The sequence below is a fragment of the Oncorhynchus tshawytscha genome, linkage group LG13, assembly GCF_018296145.1.
Source record: "Oncorhynchus tshawytscha isolate Ot180627B linkage group LG13, Otsh_v2.0, whole genome shotgun sequence".
Taxonomy (NCBI): domain Eukaryota; kingdom Metazoa; phylum Chordata; class Actinopteri; order Salmoniformes; family Salmonidae; genus Oncorhynchus; species Oncorhynchus tshawytscha.
In genome coordinates, this window is record NC_056441.1 from 50,995,811 (window position 1) to 51,023,678 (window position 27,868).

A 27,868-nucleotide genomic window follows, 5' to 3' on the forward strand; every position below is an offset into this window, starting at 1 on the left:
AGTGCATTAGTAGCCTCCCAACCTGCGACAAGGTTATGAAGCTGATTGAATAATTAGCGCCGAGGCCCCGTCCATTACGGCCCGCGCCGCCACTGATGTGCTGCCGGCCTTCTGTCTATAGAGATAGAGACGCCCCGGTCGATAGAGACACAGATTAGATAAGGACAGATTGGGTCAATTAAGAGATAAACATACAGGTATGGGACAGAGCGGGTGTGTGTGTGTGTGTGTGTGTGTGTGTGTGTGTGTGTGTGTGTGTGTGTGTGTGTGTGTGTGTGTGTGTGTGTGTGTGTGTGTGTGTGTGTGTGTTTTTGTGTGTGTGTGTTTGTGTGTGTGTGTGTGTTTGTGTGTGTGTGTGCGTGTGTGCGTGTGCGCGTGTTTGTGTGTGTGTGTTTGTGTGTGTTTGTGTGTGTTTGTGTGTGTTTGTGTGTGTGTGTGTGTGTGTTTGTGTGTGTGTTTGTGTGTGTTTGTGTGTGTGTTTGTGTGTGCGTGTGTGTGTGTTTGTGTGTGTGTGTGCGTGTGTGCGTGTGCGTGTGTTGTGTGTGTGTTTGTGTGTGTGTGTTTGTGTGTGTTTGTGTGTGTTTGTGTGTGTTTGTGTGTGTGTTTGTGTGTGTGTTTGTGTGTGCGTGTGTGTGTGTGCGTGTGTGTGTGTGTGTGTGTGTGTGTGTGTGTGTGTGTGTGTGAGAGATGAGTGGAAGATACATTGTGTGACTTTTATTTCCCCAGCACACAATGCGATGTACACAGCTAGCAAGGTTGGGGAGGGTGATGTAAAATGCCATTGTTACACACGGCTCAGGGATGGTGTGTCGGCTAGAGATTCTACAGTGATGTGATGCCGGGTTGGGAATTGGAAGGTACAGCATGTGTGGTCACAGTCATGTTAAATGCACTAGAAAGTGTTCTCTTGTAGACTAAGGAAACATCTCACCAAATTATTCTAAATTATAGTTCTGGATAGCCAAGTTTAAATAGAAAGTCATTTAATTGAAATCTCAACGTAACGTGATGGCTCGGCCGGCCCGGTCTGGTTCTACATATCCCAGCTCCCTACCCCAGCCTGATCCGATTCTACCCAGCCCAGCCTGGTTCCCCTCCCCTGGTACTGTTGACCCCGTGGTAGAGAGGTCAGCCCTGGCCGCAGGGCAGGACACCATGCTGCTGCAGGCCACGTTGACCTTTTAAAGGTCACCAGAGCACACAGGCAGAGAGGGGGAGGGGAGAGGGAGGCCAGCCAACTGGCACTGCTGGTGGAACTGGGAGCTAGAGGGTGAGTGTGTGGGGGAGGCAGGGGGGGGGTCTTCAACTCTCTGCTTTGCCCTGTCTTTGCTAACCGGAGTGAGACTTCTGTACTGAATGGCTTTTTTTATAGCACAGTGGACATTCTTCAAAGCTTTTATAGAGACGTGTAACAGTATAGCTTCCGTCCCTCTCCTCGCCCCGACCTGGGCTCCAACCAGGGACCCTCTGTACACATCGACAACAGCCACCCTCGAAGCATCGTCACCCATCGCTCCACAAAAGCCGTGGCCCTTGCAGGGCAAGGGGAGCAACTACTTCAAGGTCACAGAGCAAGTGACGTCACCGATTGAAACGCTATTAGTGCGCACCCCGCTAACTCGCTAGCCATTTCACATCGGTTACACAGGCATACCTAACTAACAATAATTCTCCCCCCTCTCTCTCTCTCTCTCTCTCTCTCTCTCTCTCTCTCTCTCTCTCTCTCTCTCTCTCTCTCTCTCTCTCTCTCTCTCTTCCTCACTCCTGCAGGGGTCTGAGCCTGTCACAGCCTCGGCCAATCGCAGCCTCCGTTAGAGGTGGCGGCTGCATGTGATTGGAGGATGGCGACCATGCCATTCGTCAGCGAGGGAAAGTGTGTGAGCGTGGAGTGGGACTTCCTACAGGGACTACTGGCCAAACCCCCCACCCTGCCCTGGTGAGAAATACACACACACACACATAATAGCATTGCATAGCGAGTGCTAACACACACAAACACTTACTCATATTCTAAACTATCACACCCACACAGCCCCTCTCATACACTCTGTACTGTATTGTAAAATGCTTATTGCTCTGTAGCCTTGGCTGTCATGGCTGTTAATCCCTTTCCCTTAGTGGGAGATTACGTACATTTGGCTGGAATTATTAATGGGACGGTCATTTATAGGCGGATATAAAAACTAAGCAGAATCAATGGGTGAGTATCGATTGTCCTCTCAGGTGAGTTGAGCTCGTATAATAATGAGACGCTGTGGAGGACAGAGCTATTCCAAACACAGCTGTTTACACACCCTGGAGAACACAGACCGACCGGGGAAACACCGACATGTTGGCTGATAAGGACAAATACCACACACATGCATGCAATAGCACACAAACATACACACACACACACACACACACACACACACGGAAACATGCGTACACACACATTTTATTTTCTCAATTTCTCTCTCTCTATTGCCCTCTCTCACTCACTCACACACACACACACACACACACACACACACACACACACACCACCCTCCCTCCCGTGGCAGGCAGTCTGCAGGCCCGGAATGAGAATCGATGTCACAGACACGGGGGAGAAATGCTGTTTCTTTATTCTACCACAGACACAAACTGTGGAGTCGCCGTGACAACATAATTCTACCACTCAGGCCCCATTGAGGGGAGTCGATACCCAATCAGAGAGACAGGCTACCTGGGCCCTGGGCCCCCACTGCCACACGGCCCCTCCCCCTCCAATTGATCCCTCAATCACCGCTGCAGCCCAGCATCCGCCAGCCAGTCGCATGGCTGTGTGTGAGACAGAGAAAGAGCGAGAGAGTGTGGTGTGTGTGTGTGTGTGTGTGTGTGTGTGTGTGTGTGTGTGTGTGTGTGTGTGTGTGTGTGTGTGTGTGTGTGTGTGTGTGTGTGTGTGTGTGTGTGTGTGTGTGTGTGTGTGTGTGTGTGTGTGTGTGTGTGTGTGTGCGTGCGTGCGTGTGTGTGTGTTGGAAGCAGAGGCTCTAGCTGTGCTGTGTAATAGTCATGTGTATACCAGTGTGACAGGGGAATAGACCCTGGTAGATAGAGCACTTTCTGTCTGTAATTACACAGACAGACAATCTGCTGGAGACGGTTGGAATTGAGATTGGTTCACTGACATCGCGGGTGTCATTATATACCTTTTAAATGACTATTCTCGGGTCAGCGTCAGCGTACACGACCAAGCCCACTGGTGGTCGTTCTGTGGTCAGTTAGGATCCCTTATCAGTGCAGTTTTGGCATGAACCACACACCCTTTTCACCCACAGTTCCCTTCTACCTTCTGCTTCCTGTCATTCCTCTCCTCCTCCAGTTTGCAGAACCTGCGGAAGGAGAAGTCTCGTAATGCCGCTCGTTCCCGCCGCGGCAAGGAGAACTTTGAGTTCTTTGAGCTGGCCAAGATGCTCCCTCTCCCCGGGGCCATCACCAGCCAGCTGGACAAGGCCTCGGTCATCCGTCTCACCATCAGCTACTTGCACATGTGCACCTTCGCCAGCCAGGGAGACCCGCCCTGGTGCCCCCTGCTGGAGGGAGAGAACCACTGCAGCAAAGGTGAGCTCTCACCCTTACCTTACCTTAGCCAATGATCTTAGCCTGGAATAACTGGGAAAACTCAGTCACCGACGCTGCAAACAAAAGCAGTTTGAAAATGCTACTGTGGGTGTATCAGCATTGTAACAGCACTATAATATTCTATGTAGTTCCTCACCCAGTGCACTGCACCGACACACATCTCCCTATACCTGATTGACCTTCCCCCTCATCACAGAGAGAGAGAGAGAGAGAGAGAGAGAGAGAGAGCTAAAGAGAGGTAGAGAGACAGACAGACAAAGAGACAGAGAGAGGGGGTGAGAGAGACAGACAGAGAGAGGGTGAGAGTGGGAGACAGAGAGAGAACTAAAGAGAGGTAGAGAGACAGACAGACAAAGAGACAGAGAGAGGGGGTGAGAGAGACAGACAGAGAGAGGGTGAGAGTGGGAGACAGAGAGAGAACTAAAGAGAGGTAGAGAGACAGACAGACAAAGAGACAGAGAGACAGACAGAGAGAGGGTGAGAGTGGGAGACAGAGAGAACTAAAGAGAGGTAGAGAGACAGAGAGAGAGAGAGAACTAAAGAGAGGGGGTGAGAGAGACAGACAGAGAGAGAGACAGAACTAAAGAGAGGTAGAGAGACCGACAGACAAAGAGACAGAGAGAGGGGGTGAGAGAGACAGACAGAGAGAGGGTGAGAGTGGGAGACAGAGAGAGAACTAAAGAGAGGTAGAGAGACAGACAGACAAAGAGACAGAGAGAGGGGGTGAGAGAGACAGACAGAGAGAGGGTGAGAGTGGGAGACAGAGAGAGAACTAAAGAGAGGTAGAGAGACAGACAGACAAAGAGACAGAGAGAGGGGGTGAGAGAGACAGACAGAGAGAGGGTGAGAGTGGGAGACAGAGAGAGAACTAAAGAGAGGTAGAGAGACAGACAGACAAAGAGACAGAGAGAGGGGGTGAGAGAGACAGACAGAACGAGAAGCAGACAGAGAGACACAAAGACAGAGAGATGATACACAAAGGAAGGAGGAGCCTATTGGTGCTATCGGTAATTACAGGAATTAGCTATATAATGAGGAGAGTGTGATTATAAAGGTTGTCTAATTGCTACTGTTACTGAGGGGAAACAACTCGGCTACAATTAGGTGTGTGTGCGTGTGTGTGCGTGCGTGCGTGTTTTATAAGAGCACCTGTGAGGAGTGTGCGTGTGTGTGTGTGTGTTACAGAAGTGTTTGTCTGAGTGTGTGCGTAATCATTTTTTCTGCACCCGTGTGTGTGTCCCTGTTACTCTCAGCAAGTCCTCCTGAAATGGGACGAAACCCATGATAGCTCTTTGATACCGTATGAGATATGAAGACATGAATAGTATGTACCTAGCAAACAATGGCGGTCCAGTTCTCATATGCCCATGCACTCGCTTATTTTACAAGAACGTCTTCGAAGGACTCATAGGCTTTACTGTATGCGATTTTATTGCCATTGTTTGGTGAATATGTTTCTCGAGGAGCCCGGCCTTGGAAGAGGCCTGGTGAAAGCAAGACGCGGACATCTCATTGAAAAGCACATCTATCTATTCAATGCTTCCATCAATCTTCAATTGGCGCTCATGCACCTGTGGAACTGCGCTCAATCCACTAGCAGATGTTCTAACAAAGCCTTACAAATGCATCTATGGCAGTCTGGAGCCCCCCCACACACATCTCAATGCGTACACTACTGTATGTAATGCAGTACATCTAACCATTGATCTATTTTTAATGTCTGAAATCTATACTGAAGTTCCCTCTGGGGGGAAAAAAAAGAAGTAATTCTCCTCTATACATCAGCCTTCGGCAGACGGGAGAGTATGACGCACGCACATAGGTTAATGTTGAGCGTGATGCTGGACTGGAGGTCGTCTACCTGTACCCCGAGACCCGAGCGGTTCCGGATCCAGAATTCTAAATAATGACACAGGTCGGATCTGATACGATTGCCTCGGGTAGTTGTAACTGTAGGATGAGAAAGCTCATGCACTGCAGCCTCAATTAGCATCGCGAGCTAACGCTAGCGAGCTTACTCAGCTCGTCCCGGTTTGATGCAGCCAAGATAAGTACTATGTGATGATATTTGAGGATAAATAACCTATCTATGGCAGCTATTAGTCTACTATAGCGCGAGGCGGCTTGGCTGGTCGCTGCCCTTTCGGGAAAAAAACGATTGCAGTCAGAGTGCGCTATGACTGCATCACACTGCAGTACAACCGCAGGTCGAGTGCAGTATTTCTGCAGTATTGCTGCAAATACTGCGTCCAAGTGACACAATTTTTTTTACTGCAGTAATTTTGCAGTGTTACTGTTTGCTGATGATCTGGTGCTTCTGTCCCCAATCAAGGAGGGCCTACATCAGCACATAGATACATCAGCACCTACATCTGCACAGATTCTGTCAGACATGGGCCCTGACAGTAAATCTCTGTAAGACAAAAATAATGGTGTTCCAAAAAAGGTCCAGTTCCCAGGACCACGAATACAAATTCCATCTAGACACCGTTACCCTAGAGCACACAAAAAACTATACATACCTTGGCCTAAACATCAGCGCCACAGGTGATTTCCACAAAGCTGTGAATGATCTGAGAGACTTGGCAAGAAGGGCCTTCTATGCCATCAAAATTAACATAAAATGAAACTTACCTATTAGGATCTGGCTAAAAAATACTTGAATCAGTTATAGAACCCATTGGACTTTATGGTTGTGAGGTCTGGAATTCACAAAATGTGACGAACACCAAATTGATACCCTGCATGCAGAATGCTGCAAGAATATCCTACATGTACAACGTAAAACACCAAATAATGCGTGCAGAGTAGTTAGGCCGATACCTGCTAATTATCAGAATCCAGAAAAGAGCCGTTAAATTCCACAACCACCTAAAAGAAAGCGATTCCCAAACCTTCCATAACAAAGCCACCAGAGAGATGAACCTGGAGAAGAGTCCCCTAAGCAAGCTGGTCCTGGGGCTCTGTTCACAAACACAAACAGACCCCACAGAGCCCCAGGACAGCAGCAGAATTAGATCCAACCAAACCATAAGAAAACAAAAAGAGAAATACTTGACACATTGGAAAGAATTTACAAAAAAACTGAGCAAACAAGAATGCTATTTGGTTCTAAACAGAGAGTACACAGTGGCAGAATACCTGACCACGGTGACTGACCCAAACTTAAGGAAAGCTTTGACTATGTAGAGACTCAGTGAGTATAGCCTTGCTGTTGAGAAAGGCCATCGTAGGCAGACCTGGCTCTCAAGAGAAGACAGGCTATGTGCACACTGCCCACAAAACGAGGTGGAAACTGAGCGGCACTTCCTAACCTCCTACCAAATGTATGACCATATTAGAGACACATATTTCCCTCAGATTACACAGATCCACAAAGAAATCGAAAAAACAAACCCAATTTTGATAAACTCCCATATCTACTGGGTGAAATACCACAGTGTGCCATCGCAGCACCAAGATCTGTGGCCTGTTGCCACAAGAAAAGGGCAACCAGTGAAGAACAAACACCATTGAAAATACAACCCACATTTATGTTTATTTGTTTTTCCTTTAACGTCTTCAATTCTTTTGGAACTTTTGTGAGTGTAATGTTCACTGTTAATTTGTATTGTTAATTTCACCTTTGTTTACTATCTAGTTCCCCTGCTTCGGTAATGTTAGCATATGTTTCCCATGCCAATAAAGCCGTTGAATTGGAGAGGGGGGAGGAAAGGAAGTAGGGTTAGAAAGAGAGAGGACCAGTGAAGTAAAATGTTTTTTTTCTCACAAATTGTGTCTGTGGTGGGGGTTGGGCCCACAGTAGAGTGCGATAGTCCTGAACCTTTCATTTAATGTATTATTCAAGACTACTGTATATGCACAGGTGATTTGAGCTTTTGAGAGAATCTCTCTTTCAGATATGACTTCCACCCTGTAGAAATACCAAATATGAACCTGTCTATCTTCAGGAACATCTCAGTAGTTAGTAGTTTTACAATGTTGTAGAGATGTTCTTCTCATGACCGAATACACTGACAGACAACACAAAACTCTCTCTCTCTCTCTCTCTCTCTCTCTGTCTAGCTGTCTCTTGACTTTTCTCTGCCTCTCTTTTCTATCGCTCTGTCATCTCTCTCGCTCTTTCCCCTCTCTGTCTTACCATCTCCTGATCACCTCTCCTCTGTCTCTCTCCTTCACTTTCACAATGTCTGCCTCTCCCCTAATTCCCAGCGTTTAAAGTGGCGATGGCTTTTAAGGGAAGTTAATTGCACTCAAATTATGGTCGACCGCAGAAGGAGCGACAGAGAGAGAGACACAGGGAGCGAGGGAGGGAGCGAGCGAGGGAGCGAGGGATTGCAGAGTGAGAGGATAATTGCGGTGGAGAAGGACGTTGCGATTATGGCCGCTTTTTCTCTCCCGTCTGTCGTCTCAAACTCTGTCTGTTCCGACAGGGGTAACAGACACACACACACACACACTCTTGGATAACCATCAGAATTGGAGCTCAGTAAACAAGTTGCTATGTGATGAGTTTCACATATGAAAAGATTACTAGCATAAGTAAACTTGAGTAAAAAAGAGAAAAAGAAAGAGATAAAACAAGTCAGGTCCAAAAATTATTGGCACCCTTGATAAAGATGAGCAAAAACAAGACTGTATCAAATAAATAATACAATAAGCTATAGTGTATGCTGAAAAAAAATGGAAAACTAATAGTTTTAAACAATTGCTCAGAGAAAGATAAATATTTTTTTCTCTCAAAAATATAGGGGTAAAAATGATTGCCTTGCCTGTTTTCAAGACATTTTCTGAAATCTTTTACGAGATTGGAGGACACATTTGGGAGGGATCTTAGACAATTCCACTGGTGTGCGTGGCCAAAGAGCTCTATTTTCATGTCGCTCAACAAATGTAAATGCCTAGAGTTTGCTAAACGGCATTGGCACTTTGAACCGATGCCATGGTAAAATGACATGAAAATACAGTCCTTTGGCAATGCACAGCAGTGGAATTGTCTAAGAACCCTCCCAAATGTGTACCTCAAACCTACTGTAAAATATGGTGGTGTATCTTTGATGTTATGGGGTTATTTTGCTTCCACTAGTCCTGGCACCTATGTTAAGGCTATAATGGTATCATGAACGTCACCTAGAACTAGGACATTTTAGCCAAAAACCTGGTTGCCTCTTTTAGAAACATGGCCACTATTGGATATTCCAACAAAGACAATAACCCCAAACACACATCAAAATCCACAAAGAAATGGTTAATTGGCTACAAAATCAACAATGTGCAATGGCCATCTCAGTCTCCGGCCTTGAACTGCATTGAAAATCTGTGGTTTGAATTGAAGAGGGCCGTCCATAAGACCAGGTGAAGAATATCAACTGGAAAGATTCTGTACGGAGGAAGGGTCTAAGATCTCTAATCATACAGTGCCTTCAGAAGGTATTCAGACCTCTTGACTTGTTTCAAATTTTGCGTTACTGCCTGAATTCAAAATGGATTAAGTAGATGTTTTGTCTCACCCATCGACACACAATACCACATACCCACCATACCTTTCTTCGCTATGCAATCTGGTTTCAGAGCTGGTCATGGGTGCACCTCAGCCACGCTCAAGGTCCTAAGCGATATCTTAACCTCCATCGATAAGAAACAATACTGTGCAGCCGTATTCATTGACCTGGCTGAGGCCTTTGACTCTGTCAATCACCACATCCTCATCGACAGACTCAATAGCCTTGGTTTCTCAAATGACACCAACAACTTGATAGAGTTCAGTGTGTCAAATCGGAGGGCCTGTCTGGCCCTGGCAGTCTCTTTGCCACAGGGTTCACACTGACTGTTAACAACCCTTGCTGCTGGTGAGTCTCTGATCCACCTCTACGCAGATGACACCATTGTGTATACTTCTGGCCCTTCTTTGGACACTGTGTTAACAACCCTCCAGACGAGCTTCAATGCCGTACAACTCTCCTTCCGTGACCTCCAATTGCTCTTAAATACAAGTAAAACTAAATGCATGCTCTTCAACCGATCGCTGCCTGCACCTGCCCACCCGTCCAACATCACTACTCTGGACGGTTCTGACTTAGAATATGTGGACAACTACAAATACCTAGGTGTCTGGTTAGACTGTAAACTCTCCTTCCAGACTCACATTACATCTCCAATCCAAATGTAAATCTAGAATTGGCTTCCTATTTCGCAACAAAGCATCCTTCACTCATGCTGCCAAACATACCCTTGTAAAACTGACCATCCTACCAATCCTCGACTTCGGCGATGTCATTTACAAAATAGCCTCCAATACCCTACTCAATAAATTGGATGCAGTCTATCACAGTGCCATCTGTTTTGTCACCAAAGCCCCATATACTACCCACCACTGCGACCTGTACGCTCTCATTGGCTGGCCCTCGCTTCATACTCTTCGCCAAACCCACTAGCTCCAGGTCATCTACAAGACCCTGCTAGGTAAAGTCCCCCCTTATCTCAGCTCGCTGGTCACCATAGCAGCACCCACCAGTAGCACGGGCTCCAGCAGGTATATCTCTCTGGTCACCCCCAAAACCAATTCTTCCTTTGGCCGCCTCTCCTTCCAGTTCTCTGCTGCCAATGACTGGAACGAACTACAAAAATCTCTGAAACTGGAAACACTTATCTCCCTCACTAGCTTTAAGCACCAGCTGTCAGAGCAGCTCACAGATTACTGCACCTGTACATAGCCCATCTATAATTTAGCCCAAACAACTACCTCTCCCCCTACTGTATTCATTTATTTATTTGTTTTGCTCCTTGCACCCCATTATTTCTATCTCTACTTTGCACATTCTTCCACTGAAAATCTACCATTCCAGTGTTTTACTTGCTATATTGTATTTACTTCGTCACCATGGCCTTTTTTTGCCTTTACCTCCCTTATCTCACCTCATTTGGTCACATTGTATATAGACTCATTTTTCTACTGTATGTTTGTTTTACTCCATGTGTAACTCTGTGTTGTTGTATGTGTCGAACTGCTTTGCTTTATCTTGGCCAGGTCGTAATTGTAAATGAGAACTTGTTCTCAACTTGCCTACCTGGTTAAATAAAGGTGAAATAAATAAAATAAATATAAAATTACAAAGTGGAAACATGTTTTTGGAATCTTTAGCAAAATGGTTGAAAATGAAATACATAAATCTCTCATTCATGTACGGTGCATTTGGAAAATATTCAGACCCCTTGACCTTTCCACATTTTGTTATGTTACAACCTTATTCTAAAATGGATAAATAGTTTTTTTCCCTCATCAATCTACACCCAATACCCCATAATGACAAAGCAAAAACTGTTTTTTAGAAATGTTAGCAAATGTATTAAAAATAACAAATGGAAATACAGTATCACAGTATTCAGACTCTTTACTCAGTACTTTGTTGAAGCACATTTGGCAGTGATTACAGCCTCGAGTCTTCTTGGGTATGACGCTACAAGCTTGGCCCACCTGTATTTGGGGAGTTTCTCCCATTCTTCTCTGCAGATCCTCTCAAGCTCTGTCAGGTTGAATGGGGAGCGTCGCTGCATAGCTATTTTCATATGTGCGATCGAGTTGAAGTCTGGGCTCTGGCTGGGCCACTCAAGGACATTCAAAGACTTGTCCCGGAAGCCACTGCTGCGTTGTCTTGGCTGTGTGCTTAGAGTCATCGTCCTGTTGTGAAGGTGAACCTTCGCACCCAGTCTGAGGTCCTGAGTGTTCTGGAGCAGGTTTTCATCAAGGATCTCTTTGTACTTTGCTCAGTTCATCTTTCCCTTGATCCTGACTAGTCTCCCAGACGTGACGCTTGGCATTCAGGCCAAAGAGTTCAATCTTGGTTTTATCAGACCAGAGAATCTTGTTTCTTATGGTCTGTCCTTTAGGTGCCTCTTGGGTAAACTCCAAGCGGGCTGTCATGTGCCTTTTACTGAGGAGTGGCTTCTGTCTGGCCACTCTACCATAAAATCCTGATTGCTGGAGTGCTGCAGAATTTTTGTCTTTCTGGAAGTTTCTCCCATCCCCGCAGAGGAACTCCGGAGCTCTGTCAGAGTGACCATCGGGTTCTTGGTCACCTCCCTGACCAACACCATTCTCCCCCGATTGCTCAGTTTGCTCAGACCGGGCGGCCAGCTCTAGGAAGAGTCTTGGTGGTTCCAAACTTTTCCATCTAAGAATGATGAAAGCTACTGTGTTGTTGGGGACCTGCAATGCTGTAGAAATGTTTTGGTACTCTTCTCCAGATCTGTGCCTCGACACAATCATGTCTCGGAGCTCTACGGACAATTCATTCTCATGGCTTGGTTTTTGCTCTGACATGCACTGTCAACTGTGGGACCTTATATAGACAGGTGTGTGCCTTTCCAAATCATGTCCAATCAATTGAATTTACCACAGGTGGACTCCAATCAAGTTGTAGAAACATCTCAAGGATGATCAATGGAAACAGGATGCACCTGAGCTCAATTTTGTCTGAATACTTATGTAAATAAGGTATTTCAGTTTTTTTAATGTATACATTTGCAAACATTTCTAAAAACCTGTTTTCGCTTTGTCATTATGGGGTATTGTGTGTAGATTGATAAAGAAAATGTAATCCATTTTAGAATAAGGCTGTATAGTAAAAAAAATGTGTAAAAAGTCAAGGGGTCTGAATACTTTCTGAATGTACTGTAAGTATTCACACCCCTGAGTCAATGCATGTTAGAATCACCTTTGTCAGTGATTACAGTGGTGACTCTTTCTGGTTAAGTCTTTAAGAGCTTTAGACACCTGGATTGGACAATATTTGCACATCAATCTTTTCAAATTTTTTCAAGTTGGTTGTTGATCATTGCTAGACAGCCATTTTCAAGTCTTGCCATAGACCTTCAAGCCGATTTAAGCTGTAACTAGGCCACTCAGGAACATTTCATGACGTCTTGGTAAGCAACTCCAGTATACAGTATATTTGGCCTCGTGTTTTAGGTTATTGTCCTGCTGAAAGATGAATATATCTCCCATTGTCTGTTGTAAAGCAGACAATGGGGTTTTCCTCTAGGATTTTGCCTGTGCTTAGCTCTATTCTGTTCATTTTTATCCTAAAAAACCCCCTAGTACTTGCCAATGACCAGCATACCCATAACATGATGCAGCCACCACCAGGCTTGAAAATATTAAGAGTGGTACTCAGTGATGTGTTGTGTTGGATTTGCCTCAAACACAATGCTTTGTATTCAAGACATAAAGTTAATTTCTCTGCCACAATTTTGGCAGTTTTACTTTAGTGCCGTATTGCAAATAAAGATACATGTTTAGGAATATTTCTATTCTGTACAGGCTTCCTTTTTTTTACTATGCCAATTAGGTTAGTAATTGTGGAGTAAATACAATGTGGTTGATCCATCCTCAGTGTTCGCCTATCACAGCCATTAAACTCTGTAACTATTTTATAGTCACCATTGGCCTCATGGTGAAATCCCCGAGCGGTTTCCTTCCTCTCCTGCAACTTAGGAAGGACGCCTGTATCCTTTGTATGCAACTTATTATGTGACTTTTTAAGCACATTTTTACTACGGAACTTATTTAGGCTTGCCAATCCAAAGGCGTTGAAAACTGAATGACTCAGGACATTTCGACGTTTCATTTTTCATATATATATTTTTTTAAATGTCTAAAAACATAATTCCACTTTGACATAATGGGTTATTGTGTGTGACACAAAATCTCATTTTAATCCATTTTAAATTCAGGCTGAAACACAACAAATTGTGAATACCTTCTGAAGGCACTATTTTATGATTCAAGTCAGTTAAGAACAAATTCTTATTTACAATGACAGCCTACTGGTGAACAGTGGGTTAACTGCTTTGTTCAGGGGCAGAACAACAGATTTTTACCTTGTCAGCTCGGGGATTCGAACCAGCAACCTTTCCGTTACAGGCCCAACGCTCTAACCACTAAGCTGCTATATGTTATCCAAGCTCATACTTTGTTCATTATCCTCGCATGGTGAGGTATGGAACGGCATTAGAAAACAGGTTGCCACTCATGTAGACCCGTATGTTTTTGAGAAAATCTAAATATGACTTCAAACTAAACTATTTATCTGAGCAATTGTAATGGTATAAAATACTATAATAGTCAACAAATGTTTTGCATACATACAATATAGCTCAGTATTTGTATTTTTTGTTTACTAGTTTTTTTTTTGCTTATCTTTTTCAAGGGTGCCAATCATTTTGGACCTGACTGTATTTGATTCCCGTGGTAACTTCATAACTTGTTTAAAAGGTCGACAGCGAGGGGGTGGGAAATTAAACATTCAAAAAAAGAGAGAGGTGGGGATGAATGAGTGAACTTGGACTAAATGATGTAGGGGATGAATGAGTGAACTTGGACTAAATGATGTAGGGGATGAATGAGTGAACTTGGACTAAATGATGTAGGGGATGAATGAGTGAACTTGGACTAAATGATGTATCGAACAGACAGCGTAAAAATCAAGCAATCAAATTTCTCTCTTCTATCAGTGCAGAACATCAGGAAGACCCCAACATTGACCTGCGACATTGACCTGCGAGTCACACTGTAATTAACGTGGACGCTTCATCCCATTTCTCAAATGAAATTAAACCACGGAGAGCAAATCTAGCCAAGCTAATGAAAAGTCAATGTGATAGAAAGTATCCCAAGAGCTCTCCTATGACTCACACACACACACACACACACACACACACACACACACACACACACACACACACACAACCTGTTGAGGCTGTTTTGGTTTCATGGCCACCCAATTGTGTGACCCCAGGCATGGCAGGCAGGCGGGTGGAGTGACTGTAGTAAATGGATCTGTGTGTAGACTCATCCGTCAGCCCCACTGGCCTCATGTCACACCCACCATTTCCTCAGGCCCCCTTGACAGTATTCACCGCCACTGATCACAGCAGCATCTCCAGGGACCCACAGGGGGGGTGCGATGCTGTGTGTTATGATGATGGGGGTTGGTACCAGACCCCAGTGGGCCAGCCCTCTCCCCGTGGCCCCACTAGGGTCCAGGCAGGCAGGCAGGCAGAGCGACAGGGTCCCCTCCCCCTCTGGGTTAGCTTCTGAGTTGTGGCTGTAAGGTCCCCAGCCCCAGACCCCCTTTCAACCTGAATGGACCAGCCTCATTGATATTCCTACGCTTTCACACAAGGGGACCCCAATCTCACAATGGCACTGTGTCTTTGTCCGGCAACTGTGTATTTATGAGAGTGTGTGTGTGTGTGTGTGTGGTGGGGGATTTGTATGTGTGTACAAGTCTACTGGAATGCCTTCTGTTCTGTTGGCTGACCGATGGCAGGGACACGACAAAGAGACGGATGGGGGATGGATGTGTGCCCCCCACCCCCCACCTCCGTGTTCAGTTGTAACCCAGAACAGCACTTTAATTTTGCTGTCATAACGTGTATTGATTTCCCAAAGCCTTGCAACGACACATGGACGTCTGGTGATCCCTACACACACTCACGCACTCGCACGCATGCACACACACATTAACACACACACTGCCCCTGCCTGCTCAGAGCACAGTGTTCAAAAACAAACCTGGTAGAGCCACATATGTGCGCGCACACACACACACACACACACACACACACACACACACACACACACACACACACACACACACACACACACACACACACACACACACACACACACACACACACACACACACACTCTTTATGAAATAAAACGGTAAAAACTTGATTTGTGGATTCTTCTCTCATCTCTCTCCTCTCTTTCTGTCTCTCGCTCTCCCTCTCTTACACAGTGACACACACACACACACATAATCTCCATCCATCTTTCTCCCTCTCTGTCACTGTTTATCTCGGTTTCTCTCTCCGTCTCGTTTTGTTCTATTTCTCTCTTCCTGTCAGTTGTAATTACCTCTGTAAACAGCTCTACTTTGATGGCAATGCTTCTGTGATAGCTTGTGTTTGGGGTGCATAAGGAGTGGTGAGGCTGTGTTGAGTGTGCGTGTGTGTGCAAGTGTTGCCTGTGTGTGTGTGTGTGTGTGTGTGTGTGTGTGTGTGTGTGTGTGTGTGTGTGTGTGTGTGTGTGTGTGTGTGTGTGTGTGTGTGTGTGTGTGTTAAAAACACAGCCATTTCCCAAGGACCAGCTAAATCAACTACACTACTATTCCAAAAAAAGATTGAAAGTATAACTTCAAGTTGCAGGCTAACAATGAAGCGTCTGTTAAAAGTAATGAGCTGCCTCGTGTCTCTGATCTGTGTTGATCTGTTGGGTGTTGATCTGTTGTGTGGTGATCTGTTGTGTGGTGATCTGTTGTGTGGTGATCTGTTGTGTGGTGATCTGTTGTGTGGTGATCTGTTGTGTGGTGATCTGTTGTGTGGTGATCTGTTGTGTGGTGATCTGTTGTGTGGTGATCTGTTGTGTGGTGATCTGTTGTGTGGTGATCTGTTGTGTGGTGATCTGTGTCCCTGCAGTGCGACGCTCCTCCCACTCTCTGGCTACTGACATGTTTGAACAGCACCTGGGAGCACACCTGTTACAGGTAAACATCACACACACACGGACGCGGACACACACACACACGCAGACACACACACACAGACTCCTCTTAAAATCACTGTGTTTCATCTCAAGTGGATTTATTATATTAACCTTTATTCACGTGTCGTTGAGAACAAACAGTAGTTGAGAATAGTACACGTTTAGCCAGGTTATTCAAGAGGCACATTCTCTGAACATTTGTTTGTTGCCATGTTTAATCTATTTCAATGTTTTTCCAAAAATAATCAAATATTCAACCACGCAAATATGATTACTGTTATAACGTGCTGTAATTGTTCATGCGATAAGGTAGCCATATTTATTCCCGTGACAGTCGGACAGTGGGATGCTGCTTCTTTGTGTCACTCTCCTCCTGCGTTTACAGACGCGTGAACCCCCTCTGATGTCTCCTCGTGATCACCGTCTGCACTCCGGCGAGTCAACACTCGTTAAAAAAAAAAATCATTTAAAAAAAAAAAACAGCCGACGCCGCCCCGCGGTAGAACTATCGATGTCCTTCAAACACCAATAAATATCTGTGGAGTACAGAAACGAGAAAGAGGGAGGGAAAGAAGAAAGAAGTGAAAGAGGCGGGGTGTATATAGAATGTCCTGAATGAGAGAGGTATGCCACGACAAAAGACTGCCGTCTGCGCCGAACGTTCTGAGGGGGAACGGCACTGATGGAAATCAAATTAGCGCTTCAGAACACGCTAGGATTCTTTCCTCTTGCCGTACCTCTGTCAGTAATAGCTTGATAATTGCACTTTATTTCTCCGCCATTCAGCCGGGCTCGCCGCACCCCACCCCCCGGCCACTGCATTTGCATACTGAATGTGTCAGTTGCATAAATTACCGCCACTTTAGCCCCGCCGCCAAAATAGCAATCTTTCATCGGGGCAAAGTGGCCCGAGCTTCCCAGCACACCACTACTCAGTTGTGTGGAAGCTTGTTATTACAACACATATTATTCTGTGAAGGAGTCCTTCCTAATAGGGTGGCTGTATACCTTATCACTTATCATCATATAATCACCACTCCCTGTCTCTACCTACCTACCTACCTACCTACCTACCTACCTACCTACCAGTGTCTCTGGTCAGCAGACAGACACAACACAACAGGAAACACCATGGCGTCCTACCGTTATTAACACTGATTGAAACGGCTGCGCTGGTGTCTGCCTGCTCTGTGTTTAATGTGCCTTGTTGACTCTCTGAACAGGCTGGTGGTAGTGTGTCGTGTGTACCTGAGGGGCCAGCCAGACAGGACTGTTGGTGGGGACGGGGGGGAGGTGGGAGAGACTGAGCGGTAAAGGGCTGGTTGTTGGTGGTTCTCCAGCGGCAGGCAGCAGCTCATTGTAATTTACTCAATACACACTAATTGCTTTAATTTGTCTGTCTGGCTGTGCGTGTGTGTGTGTGTGTGTGTGTGTGTGTTGCTTCCACAGTCTCTGGACGGCTTTGTGTTTGTGGTAAGCTCGGAGGGACGATTCCTCTACATATCAGAGACTGTTTCCATCTACCTGGGCCTCTCACAGGTAAGGCCTTCTGTACACACACACACACACACACACACACACACACACACACACACACACACACACACACACACACACACACACACACACACACACACACACTGACACTCAGTCACTCACATTGTCACTCATACAGGCTACTTCCATCATCTCTCTTTTCATATCAGATGTTGTAATGTGTTTGGGGGTCCCACCTTTGTGTGTGTCTGACTGTTCTCTTGTGCTTGTCTCTCTAGTTCCCCCTCTCCCTCTCTCTCTCTCTCTCTCTCTCTCTCTCTCTCTCTCTCTCTTCCACCCCCCCCTCCAGGTGCTCACCTCTGTTGATTGCCTGTGGCCCCTTGTACTGTGAATGTTAAGACCTGCCATTTCGACCAGATGCATAAATAATAACAGTAATTACTGGCCCAGCAATCAAAGTGTCGCCCCTGCGCACAGGGCCTGTCTAGGGGAGCAAATCGATAGGCATCTTAAAAGCCCCATTGATTGTGGGGAGGAGAAAAAAACACCAAGGGGGATGGGGAGACAGATAGAGATAGTGAGAGAGGAGGAGGAGGAGAGGAGGGGAGTGATAAGATATGTTTGGAAGAAAAAAACATGGAGGATACAGAATGAGAGAGAGAAAAGAGGGAGGATATTACAGTAGCGGTGGTATTTGAGTGGATTTTAAAAGGGGGAATTTGGGTGTGATTGGGAGTCCGCCCCAATTGGATTTGGACTGTCCTAGTAGTGGCGTGTGTGTGTGTGTGTGTTTGCATTTGCAAGTGCGTGTGTTCGTACCGGTTTGTTTGCGTCACAGTTCGGTATATCTCCTGTTAACTGTTGGTAAACACAAACTTAAAATCTAATTATGAAATATATCTGAACAGATGTGAGGAGACTACACAGCCAAATGGCAATGGATAGAGAGAAAGAAATAGCGCACTGGGGATTTTGGTATGCAAATAGAGCTTAAATGTGCAGTTGAAGTGAAAGGCATCATGGGACTGAATAGGTAAACAACAAAGGCCATTCTTATTCATTAAACAGATGGCCTCACTAGTCAAATCTCCTCAAACAGAACTAAACCCACCGGCCTTAAAAAAACGAAATTACAATCGAGATTTACCTTAATTCCAAAACACACACTACCACGTTTAGAAGCTGACAGAGAGAGAGAAGGACTGAAAGACAAAAAGAGAGAGGGACGTAGGTGGGAGAAAGGCCATGCACACTTTCATAGAACAAATCCCTGTCTCTCAGGGAGGAGAGACAGAGCGAGAGAGAAGAAAAACAAGTGAGAAGGGAAATGTAACTGGTGGTTGTTGTTGGAGGACATGGATCTCCCTGTGGACCGCCCTGTCCTGTCCCCCCAGCCTAACCCCTCTGCCCCGGCTTACCCACGGGCCCCCTCTCCAGACAGTGGGGTTTCTTAGACAGGCTTAGCCCAGTTCAGGCACCTTGACCAAGGGCACAGCCCACCGCCCGCTCCCCTGCTACCTGGAGGTGATCATGTCCCTCACCCCGGTTCTCCTGGCCGGAGAGGCCAGCTCTGAACCCAGGACCCCAGGTCCTACTACTCAACCCCCCTTACCTCCTACATGGCAGGATGGGGGAATTGATCCTGGACTGGTTAGTATGCAGCCCCCATCACTCCCCCTCCCTCTCTCCTCTTCCATCCGTCAGCAGCGGGCTGAGAGTGTGTTGTGGACGACTGCCCGGATGCCTCATACATATTAAAGCACCCTGCTATTATTTATATCAGGTCTCCCCCTCTCTCACCCCCCCCACCTCACACACTATACCTGTGTCTTTCTCTGTCTCCCTCGCTCTCCTTTCACTCTACTCTCTCTCTCTCTTCCACTATTTTTCAGCTGCCTCCTTTCCCCAATAGTTTTCTCTCTCTCCTCCCTGTGACTGTAGACTGACAGGTAAAGTACCACAGACGTCTGTATTACCCCTTACTGAGGGAGGGTTAAAGGACTGTGGGAAGCCTGGGGTACTCCAGGGCCGACTTCCTGTCTCTGCCAGGGGATTCGGGTCCGTTTACGTCTCGTTTAGCTCTAGCAACTCATTAACACCGGGCTGTTTTAAAACTTTTATCTCTCCGCCGATCCCTCTTACTTACTCCCCTCCTCTTCCCCTCTGATTATTTTGTTACACTTTAGAGGAGCTAGCCTTCCTTTTTTTCTCTTTGTTCACACTTAATCTGTGCTCCCTCGCTCAGCTCTCTGGCTGTGATGTCCTTGAAGGCCTGCTGGAAATCCCATAAAGCCCACACTAAATGGATCTAATCCTTAATAGATGGGTTTGTCCTACAGACAAGGGTGTGAGGCTGCAGGCAGGCAGCCAAGCAGGGAGCAGGCAGCCAAGCAGGGAGCAGGCAGCCAAGCAGGGAGCAGGCAGCCAAGCAGGGAGCAGGCAGGCGCTTTATCAAATGGAATGGAATCTAACCTGCTCTCATTGTGTTTTTATGGATGCCAGAGCCTTAAATGCTGTTAGTATCACCTTAAATGTTTAGAGTAGGACACTATGATGCAGGAGGATGATGGCTGGGAGGTGTTAGTGGTCTTCATCCCTCTCTGGGAGTGGGCTGGATACGCTCATGCCTATGAATTAATAGGGAATGAATGAACCGATTCAAATAGTCAAATCTGACCTTCAAAAGATGCTGTATCCCTGGTCTCTCTTCGCTTACTTTAATCACCAAATAGATTTGGATCCTTTCGATGTCATGGGTGTATTACTGTAATCTGTGTCTGGCCCCCGACTCAGGGGTGTGTGTGTGAGACACATGCATGAGCTCCGCTGCAACCTGCCTCACCGCTACATTTGATTGTGTTTAGGTGGAGTTGATGGGCAGCAGTGTGTTTGACTACATCCACCCAGCGGACCATGTGGAGATGGCTGAGCGTCTGGGCATCAGGCCCCACCTGAGGGCCGAGGCTGGCTGCCACGTGGCCCCCGAGAGCGCTTCCAGCTCTGCCTCCACATCCTCCCTGGCCGGGACCCCCGAGCCTGGTACGTCTCACGTACACGTCTGTAGGCCTGGACGGATGTGGTCCAAATGTGACTGTTCCTGAGTTAACTCTGACACCCCCCACCCCCCACCCCGTCTCGCTCCATAGCCCCCTCAAGCCCTCTCTCTCCAGGGAACGAACCGCCTGACCGAGGCTTCTTCATCCGTATGAAGTCCACCCTCACCAAGAGAGGCCTCCACGTCAAGTCCTCGGGCTACAAGGTCAGAGTAAGAGACATATATAGAGATATCCAACTCTCCATTCCTAGAAATCATGAAGACTGTGTGTAATGTATAGAGATATCAAACTCTCCATTCCTAGAAATCATGAAGACTGTGTCTAATGTATAGAGATATCAAACTCTTCATTCCTAGAAATCATGAAGACTGTGTGTAATGTATAGAGATATCCAACTCTCCATTCCTAGAAATCATGAAGACTGTGTGTAATGTATAATGTATATGTAGCAAAATTACAGCAACTTTCCCCAACTTCCCTGGTTTTCCAGAAATGCTGGTTGGAGGATTCCCAGATTTCTTGTTTATTCCCTCGTCAACGCAGGAATCTTCCAACCAGAATTTCTGGATAATCAGAGAATTTTTGAAAAGTTACAAGAATTTTGCAACTCTAGTAATGTACACGTCACAATTCATTTAGCAGAGACACTGTACATATACAACCATGCAGGTTGTTGTAAACTCTATTCTATTGCTGTCAGGTGATCCATGTGACCGGGCGAATCCGCTGTCGCCCTGCCATGGTGCCAGGCTCCGCCCGCTCGGTGCGTCGGCCAATGGGCTTGGTGGCCCTTGCGCACACGCTCCCTCCCTCCACGCTGAACGAGGTGCGCATGGAAAGCCAAATGTTTGTCTTCCGGGTCAACATGGACCTGCAGGTCACCTACTGCGAGAACAGGTACAGCTACAGTGACACACAACGACACAGCAACACAACGACACAGCAACACGACGACACACAGGGACAGATGTCTGCACGGGGGGCACATTTGGTAGTATTGTATGTGGTTGTATTTGATTCAGTTAAGATGGTATGCGTTTGTTTGCCTGTGTATGTGCGTCTGTGTGTTTACGTGGATAATACCATCGTTGTTCCCTGTAGGATCTCAGAGTACATGGATCTGAGCCCGGCAGAGGTGGTGGGACACACCTGCTACCACTTCATCCACGTGGAAGACCTGGATAACATCAGACAGAGCCATGAGGACTGTGAGTCACTGCCCGCCGTGTGTGTGTGTGTGTGTGTGTGTGTGTGTGCCTTTTGAACTGCTAACATTTTTGACTAAGTTTATATTTCGCAATCAGCGCCCTCTGCTGCTAAAGTCCTGTAGTGCTATGCCAACCCACTCTTTACTCTGTCTGTCTGTCTGTCTCTCTCTGTGTCTCTGTCTCTGTCTCTCTCTGTCTCTCTGTCTCCCTATTCCCCCCCCAGTGTTGAGGAAGGGTCAGGTGGTGACCGGGTACTACCGTTGGCTCCAGAGGAGAGGGGGTTATCTGTGGGTCCAGTCCTGTGCCACCGTCTCCATCAACCACAAAGCCCCCCACGAACGCAACGTCATCTGGGTCAACTACATCATCAGGTCAGCCCCGTTGCCACGGTAGCAGGTCGAACATGGTGCACAACACATTACGCTCCTAGACAAGGCATCCTACTCCTTCAGTCTACTGTAATTTTTATATACTAAACTGTAATGACCGTATATACATTTGATTACAATCATGTTAATTTACAACACCGGTATCATACAAGTATTCGCACATGGATTCAAGGAAATTCTATATTTTCCTTTGTCTCTGTCTCTGTCTCAGGACCCACAACCCCCCAGCTCCTAAACACACATACACACTCCAAGACAAACAGACACACATACACACTCCAAGACAAACAGACGCACGCACAGAGCAAGAGAGGAGTTGGACAAAAACAAGGGGGAACAGGCTGAATTACAATACTAATTGGAGCAGCGCTTTATAATTACAACAAATGGATGTCAGAATGTTGGGTCTGAATGGTGTTTTAGTTAATTAGTGCTGTAATTACAAGAGCTCATTAACTTCTCCAGCAGCAGCCCCCGATCCTGTCTGGGCTCTGTTCTTTACGGGTGGGCTCCTGAGTGGAGCGAGGCTGGCTATGGGAGAGCAGGGGAGGCTGGTGTGTGTGTGTGTGTGTGTGTGCGTACAATTGGGGGGGGGGGTTGTTGGATACAGCATTGTGGGTTGGGGTAGCTGATGAGGGGTATTCATGGAGAAGAGGCTGGTTGTTGTTGATAGATGAGGGTAATGGTTGGAAGGAAGTTGATGGGAGACAAAACAAAATACACAATTTAATCTAAGACCATATTAGGGCTCTCTGTAAAGTACTCCCTCCATCCATCTTGCTGAATCAGGGGACAAAAACAGTGGTTTGCTGCAACACTAAGAGCTGTAAAAAGGGACTTTGTCTTTTACTTACTGTCTCTCCCTTTCTCTCTCTCTCTCTCTCTCTCTCTCTCTCTCTCTCTCTCTCTCTCTCTCTCTCTCTCTCTCTCTCTCTCTCTCCCCCCAGTCGAACAGAGCTCCCAGACACTCCCCTGGATCTGCTGCAGCTCCCAGAGAGTCTGAGGGCGGAGCGTCTGAAAGCCAGCTCCTCCCCTTCGGAACTCACACCACAAGCCCGGGGTAGGGAACCACACACACGCACGCACGCACGCACGCACGCCCCCGCCCACCCGCAATCACTCACACATTTATGGTACACATTGAATCATTCACACAAACATAATTGATGGGATTGGAGGTAGACTAGTGGTTAAAAGCAATGGGCCAGTAATCAAAAGGTTGCTGGTTCGATTCCCCGAGACCACTAGGTAAACAATTTGTCGATGTGCCCTTTGAGCATGGCACTTAACTCTAATTGCTCTGGACAAGAGCGTGTGCTAAATGACTAAAACGTCAAATGTAATGACACATCCACATTTTTCCTCATGAAAAACATATCTAACTCTTTTCCCCGTCTCCAGGTCCACAGCCAATGAAAAGCTCTGTGTGTAAAGGTGACCCTGACTCTAAACTGAGAGAGATCTATAATCCCGGAGTCCAATCAGGGGACAGGAGGAAGCGTCCGCTGCGGTCTGACTCTGAAGGCGCTCCCCCAGAAACGCGGCGTCGCCTGGAAGAGTTCCGCCAGAGAGAGGGGAGTGTGTCCGCCTCCTCAGACCTGGGCAGTGAGAGCGAGGGAGAGGGGAGAGCCTGGGAGCAGGGGGGAGACAGCGCGAGGGTCAAACGAGAGGAGGGGCCTTCGAAACGAGGTGGGGAGACCCCAGTGAGGGGCGGCGGGGTGCACAACGGCCGTGCGGTAATCCAGCACCTGAAGAGTGTAGTGTCCTCGCCTCTCTCTGGTCCCCACAACATCAAGACTGAACATGAGGCACTGGCTGCAGGGGGTCGCTGGACACACACACACACCTCCTCACACACACAACCCCCACCCTCGCACACACACACCCCTTGCGGCAGCCTGAACGGCGACAGTCCCCCGACCCCTATCCCGGACTCCTCCTCCAGCAGTGAAGCCCCACCCAAAGGTATTTTCACCCCGCCCTCCCCCGCCATGTCTCCTCCCATGTCCGGCTCCTCCCCTCTACCCTGTGAGGAGCGGGGAATGTTGTCTGGAGGCCGGGTGGGCGGGCCTGACTTTGAGCTGTTGCAGAGACTGGCAGCGGGGGGTGCTGCAGGACGGGTGCTGTTCCACCCCCTGACCCTCGGCCCCCAGGGGCCACAGAGCCTGTACGCCCCCAGTACCATCCGCTATGCGCCCCCAGAGCTGCCCCCCTCCCACCCCGGTGCTGAGGGGCTGCGCGCCGACCACCACAAGGGCCCCCCAGCCTTCTTCCCCCACCTCCAGAGGCTGGCCGGCCTGCCCTCCTTCAGTGGGTTCTCCGGCTCGGACAATCCCTTCAACCCCTTCTGTATGAACGGACTGAGGGGGGCCGCAGGGTCGGAGGAGGACTGAAAGAGAGGAGGGGCTAGAGAGAGAGACATGGGGGGCAGGACATTGGAACATATGGGGTTGGGAAACTGAAGAAAGGACCATTTGCACTGCTTCCGTTGGGGAGTCAGATGGTGTCCGACACAGGCGACAGGATGGGTGACACTCAAAGTGGACTTTGACACTTGACTTTACCCCACTAGCTGTCCAAGCTTTGTCCCCCTCTCTGCTCTACCACATCCTCTCTCCGCTGCTGTTAAATGACTGTGCAGTGTTCCATGTCTAAAGCCATATTGTACATAGAGACAGAGCCATGACATACCTTCACTACTCCTTCCTCAGTATTATAACAACTGCTCCTGAGTCTGTGTGACTGAAGGAGAAAGAAAAAAAAGGGGGGGGGGAAATGGATGACATTTTTTTCACTTGTTTGTGTGAAATACTGAATCGTCTCTTAAACAGAGTTAGAAACTATATTCTGACACAATAGTGGAAATATCGAGGTCTGAGCCGATCTCATGGACGCCCAAAATAATATCCGAACACATCTCGGGTACTCCTTCCTTCCATAAAGGGAACCCCGCTGAAGAGGGTTTGTAACACTGAAAGCACAGAGGAGTGAGAGAGTCCCAGATGACATTCCATTCCACTCTGAGACTGTTCTGTCTGGGGAAGAAAGGTATGGGAGGGAGAACGTACAATACCTCTACTGGCTGGTCACTTTGTAATGTTTTCAGTCTTGTAAAAACTGGAAAAATGGTCCTACAGAATGAAAAGACGCTGGGCTGTGCTGTGTATGAGATGAAAGCCATAGTCCTGTTATATTGTCATGTTGTTGTCATAGGGTGAAGTGGGAGAGGTGTAAAAACGATTGTCTTGCTAGAGGACATACTTTGGGAAATGCCACAGTTGAATTCAGAAACCCTCAACAAATGTATTAGAAATAAAGGGTTTAGGGAGGGGTGGGGGGGGGGGGGTGGATCTTCTTTTTTCTCAAAATATTTGTCCCGAGCACTTACTGAAATTTGTTATGAACACATAGCACTTCATCTTTTGAATTTCCTTGTGTGTATTAAGGATTAAATACAAGAGTGGTCAAGATGAATTACCACAAACGGCCTACAAAATGTAGGGTAATTTAAAGAAAGACCACAGGAGTTTAATACATGGTCATTAAACGTGTGGTCGTTCAAATATGACCGTGGGGATTTAGTACAGTTGGTGGTCAATAAAAAAAGAACCAACTTTTTGTTCTCAAAGTGGAACATCCATATTAGGTCGTTAGAGGTGGGCTGGAAAACAGGGGTCAAATATTCATATATTAAATCATATCAAATATATTAATTTTTATACTCATCACCAGATATTCCATCCAAAATATTGTGAGGTCATAAAAGAAAGACATCCCAAACTGATATTAAAAGAGAGATTAAAATGCCCCGATCGTAAATCGCTATCCTGGTCAAAAATGAAGCGTTGCTGATGGACTGGGTTGGATGTCGGCTGGACAAGACCATATCTGGCATACAGGGGGGTGTGTGTGCGTCGGTTCTAATTCCACTGGCTCTACTACAATGAGACCAGATAAAAACCCTAAGCATTACTGTGACTCTAACCCGTTTCTGTTCAAATATCTGTGAATATACCATCCACTTCTGATCGTCCAATTAAAATGAACCAATGTATAAAAACTATCATACTGATGACGACAATAAAATATTTCATTAGAGGAGCACAAGAAACATTTCTGATATCCTTGTTCTGGTGTCTGCCTGGCTGTCGATACGAGTGGGGAGGTACTGCCTGGCTGTCGATTCGAGGGGGCCGAGGTACTGCCTGGCTGTCGATACGAGTGGGCCGAGGTACTGCCTGGCTCGAAAAACATGCCTTCAAAATGTATCTTAAGATGTCTTGAAAGGTCTCCTAAGTGTCTCAAGTCGTCTCAAGATGTCACATGGTGATGGCTGAATATGTACAGTTCCAGTCAAAAGTTTGGACACACCTACTATTTTCTACATTGTAGAATAATAGTGAAGACATCAAAACTATGAAATAACACATGTGGAATCACGTAGTAACCAAAAAGGTGTTAAACAAATAGATTTTAGATTCTTCAAAGTTGCCACCCTTTGCCTTGATGACAGCTTTGCACACACTTGGCATTCTCTCAACCAGCTTCACCTGGAAAGCTTTTACAACATGATTCCATATGTGTTATTTCATAGTTTTGATGTCTTCACTATTATTCTACAATGTAGAAAATAGTACAAATAAAGAAAAACCCTTGAATGAGTAGGTGTGTCCAAACTTTTGACTGGTACTGTACACCGGCCCACACAACAATATTAATGAAAAAGTACCTGTTGTAAAATCCATCATCCAAATTGGTCCCTGTGGACCAGGTTTGAGTGTCCCTGGCCTGATGTGGTGCAGATGGAGCATGCCCATTAGATAGTATATATCCAGGTTTATGAGCCGAAGCTCTCTAAATAATAGCTCGGAAGATATAGACAAAGTGTGTGTGTGTGTGTGTGTGTGTGTGTGTGTGTGTGTGTGTGTGTGTGTGTGTGTGTGTGTGTGTGTGTGTGTGTGTGTGTGTGTGTGTGTGTGTGTGTGTGTGTGTGTGTGTGTGTGTGTGAGAGAGAGTGCATTTGTGTCTGTCTGCCCGAGGCCGTGTGTATGCATAGAGTGTGTTGTTTGAATGGCCGGTGTATCTGTGTGTGCGTATGCGAGCGTGTGTGTGTTACCGAGGGGTCGTACGTGCGTATGTTTCAGAGCGGGTGTTGTGTTGTTCCAGGCAGCCCTAGGGAGGGGCTCTGACATTGAAGACGGGTTAAATCCTGTTTTACATTCTAGTGGCAGGCCCCAGTTCATTAGAGTGAGGATCATTCCTCCTCAAGACCAAAGGAAGCGCATACTAAACGAGAACAGTTGTTGGGGAGAACATTTGAGTATGCGGGCGTGTGTGCCTGCCGTGCGCATGTGTGTGTGCACGTCTGCTGTGTGTACGCGTGTGTGTAAAGAGAGTTCAGAAATGACCTCGGGTTCCTCTATCTCTTCTTTTCTCAGGTGTGAGTTCTTCCTGTTCCATGGTGGGTGTAAAGGCGTGTCTCTACGTCTCAGATAGGGACTGTGGGTTTGTGGGGGACATGGGCGTCTCTCCTCAACTCCATGCCCTGGCTGTCTGTCTGTCAGG

General features: G+C 46.8%; 1 protein-coding gene across 2 annotated transcripts; it reads left to right on the forward strand.

Annotated features, from left to right (window-relative positions):
- The first annotated feature begins 1,775 nt into the window (after positions 1–1,775).
- On the forward strand, positions 1,776–26,447 carry LOC112266055 (neuronal PAS domain-containing protein 1-like). Of its 2 annotated transcripts, none has more exons than XM_042295878.1 (11): positions 1,776–1,936; positions 3,344–3,582; positions 16,087–16,154; positions 17,603–17,692; positions 20,515–20,689; positions 20,797–20,915; positions 21,407–21,603; positions 21,808–21,914; positions 22,138–22,285; positions 23,251–23,363; positions 23,705–26,447. In XM_042295878.1, the coding sequence occupies exons 1-11, from the start codon at positions 1,842–1,844 to the stop codon at positions 24,694–24,696; spliced, it is 2,343 nt and encodes a 780-aa protein (XP_042151812.1). In that variant the 5' UTR covers positions 1,776–1,841; the 3' UTR covers positions 24,697–26,447. The 2 variants fall into 2 exon arrangements, with proteins under 2 accessions (XP_042151812.1, XP_042151813.1); XM_042295879.1 differs by having other exon boundaries at positions 20,797–20,909; positions 23,705–26,446.
- Positions 26,448–27,868: the final 1,421 nt, after the last annotated feature.

What these genes read in the sequence shown, in the direction of transcription:
- LOC112266055 (XM_042295878.1), top strand. Translation starts at nt 1,842, where the DNA reads ATGGCGACCATGCCATTCGTCAGCGAGGGAAAGTGTGTGAGCGTGGAG. An exon ending in TCTACCTGGGCCTCTCACAG is followed by an intron (nt 17,693 to 20,514) that starts GTAAGGCCTTCT and finishes GATTGTGTTTAG; the next exon opens with GTGGAGTTGATGGGCAGCAG. An exon ending in GGCCGGGACCCCCGAGCCTG is followed by an intron (nt 20,690 to 20,796) that starts GTACGTCTCACG and finishes CTCGCTCCATAG; the next exon opens with CCCCCTCAAGCCCTCTCTCT.